Source organism: Acartia tonsa, chromosome 14 (assembly GCF_053477335.1).
Source record: "Acartia tonsa isolate MP-2025a chromosome 14, ASM5347733v1, whole genome shotgun sequence".
Lineage (NCBI taxonomy): Eukaryota > Metazoa > Arthropoda > Copepoda > Calanoida > Acartiidae > Acartia > Acartia tonsa.
Genome location: NC_137273.1, coordinates 5,587,522 through 5,602,758, shown reverse-complemented (window position 1 = coordinate 5,602,758; position 15,237 = coordinate 5,587,522). Strand labels below are relative to the sequence as shown.

General features: G+C 28.7%; 1 protein-coding gene across 31 annotated transcripts in view; it reads right to left on the bottom strand.

Annotated features, from left to right (window-relative positions):
* brp (ELKS/RAB6-interacting/CAST family member bruchpilot) overlaps positions 1 to 15,237 on the bottom strand; it is a 144,722-nt gene that overhangs the window by 117,376 nt on the left and 12,109 nt on the right. For 20 of the 31 annotated variants that reach the window (XM_080148283.1, XM_080148266.1, XM_080148271.1 and 17 more), the window contains exons 13-18: positions 12,508 to 12,632; positions 12,035 to 12,133; positions 9,080 to 9,112; positions 4,801 to 4,872; positions 1,082 to 1,177; positions 68 to 139 (exon numbers count right to left, since the gene is read on the bottom strand). In XM_080148283.1, coding sequence (XP_080004409.1) covers positions 68 to 139; positions 1,082 to 1,177; positions 4,801 to 4,872; positions 9,080 to 9,112; positions 12,035 to 12,133; positions 12,508 to 12,632 — 497 coding nt within the window. The remainder of the gene's footprint in view (positions 1 to 67; positions 140 to 1,081; positions 1,178 to 4,800; positions 4,873 to 9,079; positions 9,113 to 12,034; positions 12,134 to 12,507; positions 12,633 to 15,237) is intronic. The other 11 variants (XM_080148273.1, XM_080148280.1, XM_080148291.1 and 8 more) reach the window with 1 other exon arrangement.

Genomic DNA, 15,237 nt, shown 5'->3' with positions numbered 1-15,237 from the left:
ATAAATAGATATATAGATAAATAGATGGATAGATAAATAGATGAATAGATAAAGGAATTGAACTGACCTGTGCAAGTTTTGACTTGGCAAGTTCCACCTGATTGTCTTTTTCTTTCAACAACTCTTCCAAATTTTCAATCTAAACACAAAATAAAAACCTCATCATTTTGGTTTCATTAGCTTTAGTAGCGCAGCTACTCTATGATTAGGAGTTGGCTGTAAGGTACGTCTGACCATCAAGTGTATATTCTGTCAGCTATTTTAGAGTGCTAGGCCATTATTGATGCGCTTCTTAAGGACAGTCTGCCCTTCTTTTACTTTATTTTAATTTGTATTGATTTAGAGAATTATTTTCTTTAACTTGAATTCATAAAAATTTCCTATAACTGAAATAGATTACAAAATGAGTTTGTTTTTTTGCTCATGTTAAATTTAGAAATATTCACATTTGGTAAAAATATAAAAATAGATTAATTAAAATATTCATTAAAATAAATTGTAATAAGTCATATGATAAGTTTCATGTCATTTTTAAAGAAATCATAGTTAATAATATAAACTCCTTTTTAACATAACATAGGTACTACACAATTAAAAAATAGATTTAGAAAGTCTAGATGATCAATCCTTTTATTGTACTATTAGGAACACAATGTAGAAATAATCCGACCTCATGATTGGTTAGAAAGTATGACATAACATAAGTCAGCTACGAACAGTTAAAGGTAAATCTATGTTTTATGTTACATGATATGATTAAATCAATGTGGACTAAATGAAAATATGAATAAACATATTTGGGGTATAGTCCCTTTCGTGACAACGTAGATTTTCTCCTATTTCTAGCCCCTGCGGGGGGCTCTAACCCTGCCGGGCCAATTGCCTAACCCAATATAACCTAACCTAACCTAAAATAACCTATCAAAAGCAATTTTAAAAATACGACGCATCGCCCCTCAGGGGCGTTACCACGAAAGGGACTATTCCCCATATTTGTAGGATAGAAACGCCTTTTCAAATAGGACGGAATATTTTATTTAATTGACCATCTGGCGTAATAAATCTATTCTTGCTGTCTTACCTTTCTCTGAAGCACATTCAATTTTCTATCTTTGATATCTACATGGTCCCGCAGTTCATTTATCTCTGTAGAAATTCTGTTCCTCTCTTGTTGAGCCTGGCAAAATTAAATCAATTTATTTTATTGTTTTCAGTTTTTTTTCTCAAGAAGACAGGAAAGGAAAATGTATCAAAAATCTATTCTTGGAGTTGTCCTGGATTTTAGGTACTAGACCTACAGCAAATTTCCTTATTTTGGCATGTTTTTAATTTTATGGCACCAGCGCAAAATGCAATTACAAAAGGCAGGTTTTTGGCCAAATATCTAGATATAATAACTGTAAGTACTGAGAAAGTATCCCTTGATTAAATCAAAACATGACTAGGTAATCAAATTGTTTTTATTTGTAAGTAATTTATGAAAAAGTTTTTAAAATAAAAAAAATTCAAATTAGATGATACATTGATTTATTTTATTTAAAATAATTCCATGTTCCAGAATTTTTTCAAGATATTTTACAATTTTTCAAGAAAAGATTTATTCTTTACAAATCAATAATTGAATTTTATAATTCTATTCGTTACAAAGAAAAATATTTCTTAAATTGTAATAAGAATTTTAGAATTGGGTTAAGAAATAACATTATTTTTTTTTAATGCAGTTACTCTATTACTAAACTAGCGGCTACGCATCTAGAGGTCTCTAGTGGCACTTTAAATGTTTGTTTTTTATTTCAAATATCTAATTTAAGAATAGTTATTTCTCGTATCGTATTATAAACGGCTTTCCGCGGATATAGAATGTACAATTATAAGATTAAAACTAGTTTTTTTAGCCCCGTGGTGCCGAAGGCACCGGCTAAAAAAAACTAGTTTTAATCTTATGATTGTACATTTCTATATTCGTAGAAAACTGGATATAATACGATGCTAGACATAGTTTTTTCGTATGGATGAGAACCGGTTCCTATCCACCGGATTCGAATGAATACGAGAAAAAAAATTATATGTTGCGTTCAAGTCTCTACGTTAAAAAAATTTGATTTTTTGTGATTTCTATAGGAAGGGTGCTGGTACCACTTAAAAACCTTCTCGTGGCCTATGAGAAGCTACCCTGTTAAGGAGAACCCGATCGGTTAAGAGGTTAGCAAGATCCTTCGGTACACACAAATAGACAAACAGACACACAGACAGACAGACAAATAGACATCCTGTTACTTTATTATAAGGATAAAGAAGCTTGTCTAAAAATGTGAAATATAAGATTTGAGTATTTTTCTTTATATTAAAAGTTCAAATATCAAATGTAGTTCTTAATAAAATTTAGATAAGATTTTCAGGGAGGGAATAGTTATCTATCGTATTATAAGCAAAAACCTTAAGATTAAAACCAGTTTTAATAGCCCCGTTGGGCCAGAGGCCTGGGCCAAAAAAAAATACTAATTCTATTTTTTTGATATTCTTTAAAAATATTCTTCAATACGATGCTATACTTTCAGTATGGCTGAGAAATAGCGGATGTTAATCAGTTACGAATCAATACATGAAAATTATATTCTTTTACTTTTTTTATCGTAATATGTTTTCAAAAAAAACTTAAAGAAAGAATTTTAAACTAAAAAAGTGTATAGTGCATTGTCCTATACTCGTTTCCGTGAATGAAAAATATCAGAGATCAAAGCTTTAACAATTTTTAAGAATTTCTTTTTTTAAATTTGTTTAAGAAAAGTTTTTTCACAATTATTAGTCACCGCCATCCGTACAATCATTATTCTTGACCCTTTCTCATCAACAGATTAGATTTGATGACAAGGACAGGCATCAAGAAAAATTTAGCGGGAGAGTAACACCTCCCTTCTTAAAGAAATGGCAACGAGAAAAAATCCCCCCCCCCCCTTCCTTAACAAAAATGGATTGTAGAAGATTGATAACACCCCTCTACCTTCCCATCATTAACTAATAATGGAGATACTTTCATGTTTTTAATATTTTCATCCTTGTTGTAAAAAAACTCTATGTAAATGTAAAATTCTTGAAAGATAAAACGGTTTAAAATCCTGATATAATTTTTCTCCACTTATTTACATTATATATCTAGTTTATAGCATAATTCTTTAAGGAATAGGAAGATTTTTAAAATTATTTCAACGACGATCATATCCAATAATAGTTTGGCTTTTAAACAAAATAATTGAAAACAACAATATTTTGATAGAGTACTTGAAATCTATAGAATTGCTTCGCTTCCTAAATTCCCCGAAAAAGAAAACGCAAGAATTTTTTTAACCCTGATAAGTTGTTTAAAAGTTTTGTCCATTTTATAGAAAAAAATATCAAAATCCCATTTTAAATGATGCAATCTCCCCACCCACCCTCCTCCCCCTCCTAAACTTCAAAGTTTTACATTTGCCTTTTAGGAGCTTTATGCCATTAACGTTATCATTAAAAATAACCCGCCAAAGAAGCATCCAAAAATTAAAATCATGTGGTTGGATGTTTTGAAAGGTCTCTTGGTGATATATGAGATTTTATTTAAAAGATATTGGTCTCGCGGGAGAGGTTAAACACACAATTCTACTTTTACCAGGGAAAGGGGGGATATCGGACTGTAAATTACACTGGTACCCAAAGATTTATAACAGCAATATAGTATTTTTAGCTCAAAAATTCTTGGTTCTTTATTGAATTTAGATAAATTAGTTCCAAAGCAATGTTCAAAGATTTTACCCATTTTTTTTTTGCATAAGGGGTCATTTTGTTTATTATCATTCGGGATTTATATTAATCTCTATAGAATCTCGTTAATATGTCAGTTTTGGCAATTTTAAATCCTAATGTAAATGGGTTGAGAAAATATATGCTAAAGGATATTTAAAGCCAAGCTTTTCTACGTCCTGCTTTGATATGTTAGAGTAGCACGATGTCTGTCTGTCCGTCTGCTGATTAAGATCTCAGTAACCGCTGAACAGATAAGGTTGTGCTTTTCATGTAATATAACTACATGTCCTGTGGTGGTTTTAGGCTACTTTCTCGGAGGTTGGGATCCCCCACCCCCTTTGCAAAAAAAATGCTTTTGAGCATTCATGGATGTTGTCATCCATGTTTTTTTATTTCAGAACTTTAAATATTATATTCCAAAATTATATTCAAAACTCCTTCTAGACAATAATAGTAAGAATGGGGGGAATGTCGTGGCTAAAGTTAGGATTTACAGACAAGGGTAATGCAATTAAAAGGTCGGCTGCAATAGATAGGATTTGAGTACATTGGAACCTATATGTTGTAAGGGTATGGCCGCTACATTGCCATCAACCCTACAAAAGAATTAAATATATGAGAAAACTCACTGTAAAATTGCCTACACTCTATTAGATTTTAATTTTATTTTAAAAACAAAGCAAAAGAAAAGAAATAATAGAATTTAATTTTAAATGTTTTACAAGTAATATAATTTGCAATAAAAGTAATTGAAAATTTACTTATAAATGTAGGAGGGACAGGCTTAGTGAAAAATCATTTTTTTTCTTATTACCACTCCTGTAATAACAAAAAGTTAATGCTCGTCTTAATTTCTGAAAATTAGAGCATGAAAAAGTAGGAATAACAACAATTCTTAAACAGAAAACACTATTTTTATATTATGTTTTTCTTATGATGTGCCCTTTTATATAAAGCCGTTGTAAACGAATGCCGCGTTTTGGCGCCAAAAAAAAATAACCCGCGAAAGTAAGAACAAAATACCTGCAGAGCTTCGTTGGTCTTCTTTTCAATAAGTTTGTTCTTGGAATCAAGCTTGTTTCTCAACTCATCAACCTACAATATGTTAAAACTGGTTACAGAGTAGATGCGGTGCTAATTTTTATTTCATCAAATATAAATATTCATGTTCTACAATTATTTTTAGAAAAATTTGCCTGAAAATGAAAATTGATCAAGCAAAATTTAATAAACTTACAATATTTTAAAACTGGTTGGGATGAATACAATAGGTTCAGATAGTAAAGCCCCGCAAGGTTAGGCTGGTGGGGTTAGGTGCTTTATTCACGCGCAAGTGCAAGATTTTGTTAAAAACTTAAAATTTGGGTATTAATTTTCATAGATTTTTAAAGACTATTAAAGACAAGTAAATGCAGTAAAACTTCTACAGATAGACTCTAGTTATAAAGTATTTACTCTACTAAAAACTTTTTAAGGAAAATTACTTATACTTAAACAAATAATCTATTTTTAATATACATCTTTTTACAGAAATTGACTAATTAACGAACATTTATCAATTATATCTAATTATGTTTACAAGGATTTTCTATTTGTGTGTCTTAACCTATAACACTTTAAACTACGTTTTTGTTGTAACACAATTTTTTATCGGTTAATCTAATCTACAATCCTTGCGAGTATGTATGTAGGTTGGTCTATTATTCTACTTATTTTCATTTCTAATTCTAATGATTTACCCATTTCCCTTTGTACTTTTTGAAAATTCTTTTCTAAATTTCTACATCATCTGTACAATTGATAACTTAAAGATCTCTAAAATCTACTGTAAAATTTCAAATTACTGCAATTAGCGGCTTTTATCTGATTTTAAAGCTTTTTGTTATTTAGTTTATTATCCATTTTATTTATTTATATTTGGTACAATAGATCATAAAATTTCTTGTGTAAAAGTATTTTTCTAATTTTAAACAACCTACACAAAAGAACATTTGTTTTGTCCTATAAAAGTATATAAAATGTAGTAAGTGGTATATTTTCATATTAATTATTCATACATTTGTACCAAAACATTTTGTAGAAAATTTCAATTATTTATGTTCCGATTAAATGGCACGTTTTCGGTATATATACATATATTGGAGGATTAAAAGTATTTTTTTCTCCCAGGGACGTAAGCGAGGGGGGTATTTGATATAAATGTTAGGGCAAAAATGGTCAAGAATAATAAAAAAAAACATTTAAAAGAGCATTTTTGTTCAAACTTTTAAACAAAATGACTGTTATAAAAGAAATTTGAAAGGTATTGTCAATAAATCACTATATATGACACTTTTGTGTTACTTGTTATATAATTTCAAGCAAATTATAATGAATTTTCCCATCATTATCCCCTCACTCCCGGAATAATTTTTAGGATTTATTCTGTGCTGTCAGCCATTTGTTACATTAATGTCAGCTTGAACTTAGCATGGCATTTGATGACAGCATTTGATCACTGGTTTTTTTCAATAGCAGGGCTGCTTTATAACTCACTTTGTCTGTCCGTCGCCCCAAAGGAATAATGCGGTTTAAACGGCTGCTATCTGAGATAGAATTTTAAATTTTCTTTTCTTATTTGTTTTCTACTAAGTCAGGAGCGTAACAATCCAAGTAAAAGTAAGGGAATGCCTTATCCAGTAAACTGGTAGAATCCATAATTTTTCAAGACTAAAGGTTTTGTTCCTTTTTTAAAGAAAAAAAAACATTTATAATTTTGATTAAATATCTATAATTAACATAAAATACATATTTAGCCAATTTTCCCTTACATACTAATTAGGATTAATTCTATTAGGATGTTTAATAATAATTAAATTGTAATAAAGGGTTGATGGGGGATATACAGGGTGAGGTGACTAAACTGTCTTCTTTATTCCAACTTTAAAATGTATAGATGAAAATTTACATCTTTTGATAAAATAATCTTAAATCAAAGACTAAGCTATTATTGCGCCCGTACACAGATCTCTAACAGGCGACAATTTACTTATAGCTTTATAAGCCAGATATATAAAAATAAAGGTTTATGTTATAATTGTTCTGCAGCAAAGGTTTTTTTTACCGATTTTGACAATCTCAAATTAACAGATTTTTTTGGTTGATCCAGTCCTTTCATTTCTTACACTATTTACCACAAAAAGAACCCTCAATGAAATTGAGGATTTAACCGTCTAGATTAATAACATTTTAATTTTATATTATGTTAAAAATGTAAAAATTTAACCTATTTCAAAATTCAAAATTTCAAAATTTGACAATTTGTGTGTCACGCCCTGTATGTATATTTGTGTACTTACAAATTAATCTTTTAATTACTCTTTGCTTTACGTCAAGTAAGATTCATTGTTTCACAGCCAGGGACGTGCAGGGTTATAAAATTAGGAGGGGGGGGCAATTATCAATAATTATGATTAAATTTTCTTTTAATTTCTGGAAATGAAATGCAAAGACATAACCCAATCTTTCCCGATTTTGTATAATTTTTGAGGAACATGATTCCAGTGACGTCATATTTTTCTTTCCCGAAAAAGGGAAGGGGGGAAGAAAATCTCTTCAAAAGAGATGGGGAAAACCCCCGTTTCTCCCATCACTTTTTTTCTTTCCCCCTTCCATTTTTCGGGAAAGAAAAATATGACGTAACGGGAATCGTGTTCCTCAAAAATTATACAAAATCGGGAAAGATTGGGTTGTGTCAAAAGCAAAACAGGATAAGCAAAAAATGTATAATCTTAGATCAGAAAAAAATGAATGTTTAACTTTTATACTTGCAAAAGGGAGGCTTTACACTCTTTGCACGCCCCTAATCTTTAATCAGTCTTCATGCAAAATTCATTTAAATTACAGGGGGGAATATAAGAGCAATAGATAGATAGATATATAGAAATGCAAATTGGTTATTTTAAAAACCTGCCAAATTTTAATCAATACTTGTGCAATGTAACTAAATTGATATATTTTCCAAAACAAATTATTAATTTTTAAAAGAAAAATTGCATATTATCTAAATATTTTATTACTTTATTAGTAAACGAACATGAATTTTATAGAAGAAAAGTTGATATACCATATATAAATAAGTTCATCTAAAACAAAGTTTAGGCTATATTAACAGAAAGGTATCTTTAACTTTCTGTTATTATATTTTGGAAAACATATTTGAAAAAGATCAACTCTAGTGAAAGATGTGTATAGATTTTAATAATTCATTTCATGAACTTTACACACTGTCAAGAAAATAATGTTATTACATAATAAATCATATATTTTATTTTTATTACATTTTTAATATTGAAGTTAATATTCATAATAAAACATAAAGTTCAATCTTACATATATTCTAGAATTTTGAAATACAAAACTCCTTAGTTTTTATAGAAATATTAACTTCAACAAAAAAAAAGTAATAAAAATAGAATATAAGATTTTTTACAGTGTAATATCGCTTATTAAAATATCAGTTGTGATATCAAAGATTTCTAGTGCTTAATTCTGTAAACTTTAAGTCAAAAATGATAAAAAGAACTAAAGAAATTGATGAAAAAATTATTACAAAAACTAAAGAAAATTATTTAACATCAATTCCTGAGATGGAAAGAAAGGAAGACACAAAAGCATAAATTTTCAAAATTTCTACATCTTTAAATACTGTGGTTCTTATGCTATATGTGTTAGTAAAGATTTTATTTTTTAATTGTGATTTGAAACTACAGGAAAATTTTTGAATTTTTACAGAAAAAGCAAGGGTTTAGTTATTTAAAGGAATAACAGCAAATTGGTCATAGAGTCTTTTTCAAGAAATTTTTGGGGATTTTAAAAGGACAAATAATTGCTGTATTAAAGGAAGGAATTGATTAAAAACAAAAGAAAAATATGACCAATAAACTGAAAAAAATTAATTAAAATGGGTAAAGAATTCTGAGCAAAAAAGTCTACTTTTATTTGTCAGTCTAGAGCCTATAGCTTCGAATCGCTTGTAAATCAAAGCCTTTGAGAACTTTATCTTTTTTTTGTGTGTATACTATATGACCATTGACCATAGGTAACGCAGCAATAAAAGATAATATCTTTGATTAAACAGAAGGAGTAAGACAAATTTTTACTTTTTTAAATGAGATATTATTACATATTCATAAAAATTTTTCTTTAAAATACTCATGAGTAACTTAGTAACTCACGGACGTACAGACAGATCTAATATAAGGCAGCTGCACTACTAAAAAGTTCTAAAAGGCTAATGATTTACTTGATGCGCGCGCCATACCTTTTTGGCGTGATATTTTTCCTTCTCGTCGAACTAAAATAAGAAATAAATAATCCAAAAACTAAAACAAATTAAATATTTAACTCTTCGCGTCATTTTCAGTGATATAGATACTCTACAAGACATCCTTGTAAGTCTAGCAGTTTGTATTGTCCATAATTTATGGTTAGCGAGATCATAACGGACAAACAATAAACCTTATTACAAACAGACACACATCCTGTATAGAATATTTAACATATAAATATGTAGAATATATTTTGTAATGAATAAATATTGTAAAGAAATAGTTATGTTGAATAATTGATAAAGTATTCGAGTATAGTTATTTCTCGCATCGTATTATAAACGGCTTTCCGCGGATATAGAAAGTACAATTATGAGATTAAAACTAGTTTTTTTAGACCCGAGGTGCCGAAGGCGCCGGCTAAAAAAATTGGTTTTAATCTTATGATTGTACATTTCTATATTCGTAGAAAGCTGGATATAATACGATGCTAGACATAGTTTTTTCGTATGGATGAGAACCGGTTCCTATCCACCGGATTCGAATAAATACGAGTAAAAAAGTTCTACAACAAGTACGAGACCAAAATACCTTTCAAATCGAAACTAACCCCCCACCACTCTTTTTATAAAATTAAAAGAAAGATAATTTCCGATCAACGTAGGGATCTTAAGGGATAAGACAATGAACGATAAATCAATGTACACCTCCAATTTAGATAAACAAATTTATGTAATTTGATATTATTGATAGAAAAGTTTGAACACAGCTAGTTTAAACCAAGCACTTCAGTTGTGTTTATGATTGTTATATTGTAAAAGGAAGTTATACCAATTATAGCGTAGCCGCGCAACCAAATGTTGATTAAAAGTGGGGTGGGGGTATGGACGGTCCAACAGTTGATTAAAAGAGATTGTAGGAAACCAAATATTAACATTTACACAATTTTCCCCCATGTTTCTTTTATTATCTTTACATAGCTTTCTATTTAAATTTTTTATTTCACCTTTTCATTTTTCATTTAAGACAATCAGGGGCTGCTATTCAGCCAACTAATTCCATTTGAAATTGCCACAAATTAAATATTTTGTTGGAGTCAAACTTGTTTTTTGGAGTAACTGAAAGGGAAGTGGGTAGGAAGTGGAGAAAAAAGAGTAAGGGTGTTGAGGGGAAATTTTCACTCAAAATTGTTTGTCAGAATCACATTCCCTTTTCCATGGATTTTTAGGGATAAGACAATGGTCAATAAATTGATGTATACCTCCAGCGTAAAAAAAAAAAAATTACCCCTTTGAGTAGATTAAAAATATTGGTTGAAAAGTGTGTACAAACCAAAACGAGTTAAAAAAAAGTACCTAAGTCTTAAGGCAACAAATAGGAGAACATGTTATAAAACTTTGCGTACTAGTAGAATTTATATTCCAATGTCCTCTCCTTCCCTGGCTATAACGATTTTATTAATCAAGAATTATATAATTTTTGTTATGTTGGTAGAATATTAATCTTTTCTTTCTTATCAACATTTTCCCCAAATTATGAATTTAGGGGGGAGATTCATTTTGAGTATGTTTTTTCCTTTATTATACCTTATCCATTTTATGAAAAAAATGAAAAATTGCATTTCCTTAATAATAAATATAAAAAGCCTTGATACTCAATCCATACACTTTTCAAAGTACACATTTTTTTAAGGAGTTCAGTTTTTTTTACATTTCATCCATATAAAAAGTCAACTATAAATAGTTGAATTTTGTAGAATAAAGCTATAATAAAAATATTTTTGTCTGCTAGAAATTCCTTTATAAGTTGTATGGATTGTGTCGTCTAAATGACCATCTATAGTAATAAAACGTATTCATACTACTCTACACAACGTAGGAAAAAAGCTATGTTAATCTTTGATCTTGTTATATTCTTATAAAGTTTTTTAGTAACTACGCACAAGGAAATGTTTTCTGAAAACATGAAAAATTTAGATGCACTTCTGTAATCTAGGGGCTAACTGATAATTCAATCAATTTTAAATAGCATTAAACCTTCTTGTAAAGCGCACTAAGAATATGAGATCCTTAATCTTAATGTCAAACAAACAAAAATTTTACTACTCAAATTATAGGATAACTTAAATTTATATTATTGCCTATATTTAATTATTTGTTTTTTAGCATGATTTTCCATAAGTTTGAGTAAATCCTGTTTTGCATTTGTAGTTATTATCCAGGGATTTAGCTCATTTTAAGAGTGCATTCTTGTGCACACACTTCATTTATTATGTTTATGCATAGTAGGGGTCCCACGGAGTTTGGCATATTGGAGTTTAGAAACCAGACCTCATGATTAAGCCATCAAAAGGATTGGCGGAAGGCATGATAATGACAATAATTATATTGCAGTAAGCAGTGGTTATTTTACTTTAAATACAAAAACTTCAGGTTTTTGTACTCCGACATGGCGTATTCCTTGGTACCATGATGAAGAGGAATAAAAGCATGGGAGAGAAAGGACAATAGCAGATAAATTCATCTACAACCCTAGCCTCAACACAAATATTTACAAGCAACTAATGGTAGGATTTCAAAAATTTTAAGATAGTAATTAAGTCTGAGAGAGAACAATAGGTATTAAATTAGCCTAAACCCACTCTCACCGCCTTCCCTCCAAATTTACTAGCTGCATTATCAATTGATTTTAAAAAAATTAAATATAAGTATAATTTATCTTCCATTGTCCTATACCCTGAGTAAAAGAAATCAGGAGTAGGACAATGGACTAAGAATTGATTTTATTGCTGGATTTTCTGCCTTTATGTTAAATTTTTTGGTGAGGGGGATTGTAGTATACAAATTTGACAATCTTAGTCCTTTTCTAAGTAGGATTTTGGGTCAAAATCAATTTATCGTCCATTGTTCTATCCCTGTATATCTGGAGGTGGGTGAATGAGTACTTACATCTGTCTGTAGCATGGTGTAATGTTCCTCCTTGGCGCACAAACTTTCCTTCAGCACAGCAATGTGTTTCTGATAGTCTTGGTGCTGCTCTTCAAGAGTCTACAAAATAATAAGTGTTTAATTCAGACAACTACTTACTTATATTTCCAACGCTATTGGGTCATTTCAAAGACCCAATACAAAATCAAGATAGTTTTAAAATATATAACATTTTATTATTATAATTTTTTGTTTTAATGTAATGATAATTAGTTTTTAGTGATAAAACAATTGTAGATATTGTTAAATAATTTTGATATTTCTGTACTTTACCTAATGTATTTAGCCATTAATTTTTAGTTAATATATAAGTCCAATTTATTTGGAATCTGAACGTAAAAAAACTATTTATCACTCTTCTACTCAAATACCATTAAATGAATTTCTGTTTAGAATTAGAGGATTTTTCGAATTAAATTGGAAGATTTTTTTACCTTCATCTTTGTCGACATCTGGAGCAGCTCCTGTTCCCTTCTGGACACCTCCATGCGCATCTCATCCACCTGTTTCTGGGCCACCATCTGCATCTGGTGGTGCACACGAGCTTCCTCCTCTTTGCCTACACAGGGAGGCAACAATTAGGTGTCAAGGGGTCTAATTGGGGTATCACGGGATGAGCGGTCATTGTTGAGGGTTAAAGTGTTTATGAAGCAATTTTCAATATAACAATACTTCATAATCACTTTAAAATAAAAAAAAATTGGGGTGCGATAAATGGGTTGAACTAAAAAGGGGGCAAAAAAATATGTTTTCTACCGAATGTGCCATAAATAAACATTTTAAAGACTACTTTGAATATGTAATAGGTATCAAATAAAAATAAACCAGGTGTAAAAAAGTAAAATTTAAAAGAAATTTACAAATGAAAGAAAATCAAAATGATCAGAATATATTTTTAGGTAAATTTTAAAAGGTTTTAAGTTTGATATTTATGTAAAAAAAATCTAGTAAAATTCATTATTTTGGGAGGAAAATGTATCCAATTTTATGAAAGATACAAAATTGCTAATTATTTGAAAAACTACCATTTTTAAAATAATACCCGGCAAAATTGCTATGATTGCTATTTTTTTATATAAATACACAGAAAACTTTTTAAAAATATTTATCCATTAAAATAAGTATTATCATTGTAAATGTAAAATACATTAGAATCTACAGTTTGAATTAGAAATTATTTGGTATAGAAAGTTGTGCGGCTCTGTCAGAAAATTAATTATCCAGTCTCATTTCTCTGTCCGCAATTAAACCTTGTTGAAATTACTTGCAGACACCATTTATCTAGGTTGTTTTGAACCATGTGTCTTATCTCCTTTTTTTGTTTTATTTGTTATTTTAGGCTAATTTTCACTTGTTTAAAACTCTTAAAATTCTCAGAATTTTATAAAGTGTAAAATTTCCCTAAATCAAACCAATGTCTTTACTGTTTATTTTGTTTAAGAAGTTGGGTCATAATTAAAATAAAAGGGATATTGAAATTACTGCTCCATTATTACTTAAACTAACATCAATCATTTAGAACATAAACAGGGAAAGAGGTATTTAGAAGAGCAATGATAACAATTTGTTAACATATTTTGATTAGTTTATAGATTGCAAATTTTTGCACTAAAAAACTTCATCACCAAACAGAAATAAACATAAATAAACTTTAAGGTAATAATATTTTTTGTTGTATTAAAAGGACCGTACTTTGTTATCAAATCCACTAATATATGTAATTCTCTCAGCCCTTCTGTAATATTTTCATAAAAAAAAAACACTAAAACTTTTGTTTTCATTGGTTAATATACATTTCTATGGTTGTCTAAAATTCTAATTAGCTCTCTGTTTGATGACAAACCTAGATACTTTTTTCTAATAACAATCTTGCCAGTTACAGGTTGAAATTATTTTCTAAAAATTGTAGAATTGAATTTCCCTTTAGGTTTGCAATTCTTGATAAAGCTGTTTAAGTAATGCAATTAACTTCATAAACAACATTTATTGTTTTTTTGTGTCAAATGTTTTTTTTCTACATGAAAAATTTCAGTATTTTCTTTTATTTAGAAAAATCTAAACCAAACTGTAGAATCAGATTTCTATTTTACAAAAAATACTTTACTTTTTTTGATTAGATATAATTTTCTTTAATTTTCAGTTGGCTTTTTATGAGCCACACTCTTTAATAGTTGCAAAAAATGTGGTGCAGTTTTTTTTGTTAGATTATGCACCAATTACATCTTCATACCATGAAGTAAATGTTAGCAAATATTAATCCGCAATAAGTTAGGCAAAAACTAAATCTTTTTTTATACCACTGTGAATACAATCTTTTTTTTTTCTTTTTTTATCAGTTAAATAATATGTTAGATTTTTTAAAATAAATTTTTTTTCATATTCTATTGTTGTTTTGCAAAAATAGCTGCAATTGCATTTTAAAAAGTTTTACAGTGCATAAGTTAAACATTAAGCTAAAAATATATTCTGATTAACTAGGAAAAATGAAACAAAATATAATATACCTAATAAGCTATAAAAATTGCAAAGGATTTTAATGAATATAATAGATTTGAAATCTGCATAAAATTTTAAGGAATTTTTAGAAAATTTTAAGGAATTTTTATAAAATTCGTTTTTTGTATAATTCTTTATGTTTAAGCGCAAATACAAATTAAGTTAAATAATTTTGACATCTGTGATTGGTGGATTGAAAACTATCTGCGCCCTGATTGGAGAAGCTTAAGTGACGTACATCATTCAACCAATTAGAGCGCAGGTAGTTTCCAATCCACCTATCCTATTGGTCAAAATTTATAAACTTAAATTGGATTTGCGCTTTTAAATAATGAATTATATAAAAAACGAATTTTATAAAAAATCCTTAAAATTTTATGCAGATTTCAAATCTATTTTATTCATTAAAATTCTTTCCAATTTTTATAGCTTAATACCTAATTTAGTTCTGGAAAAAAATCAGTATATACTGGCTCTTCTTTTTATAAAAGATAAGGCCATGAAAAACATTTTTAAAACAAAATAAAAGTATATTTTGAATTTATACTTTTAAGCTTTTTTTATTGTTTTCTCATTACATGACCTAATAGTAATAGGTAATGGATTAAAGCAATTAAGGAATGAAGAAGTTTTTTTACAATTTTACTATATACAAACTTTTTTCATAA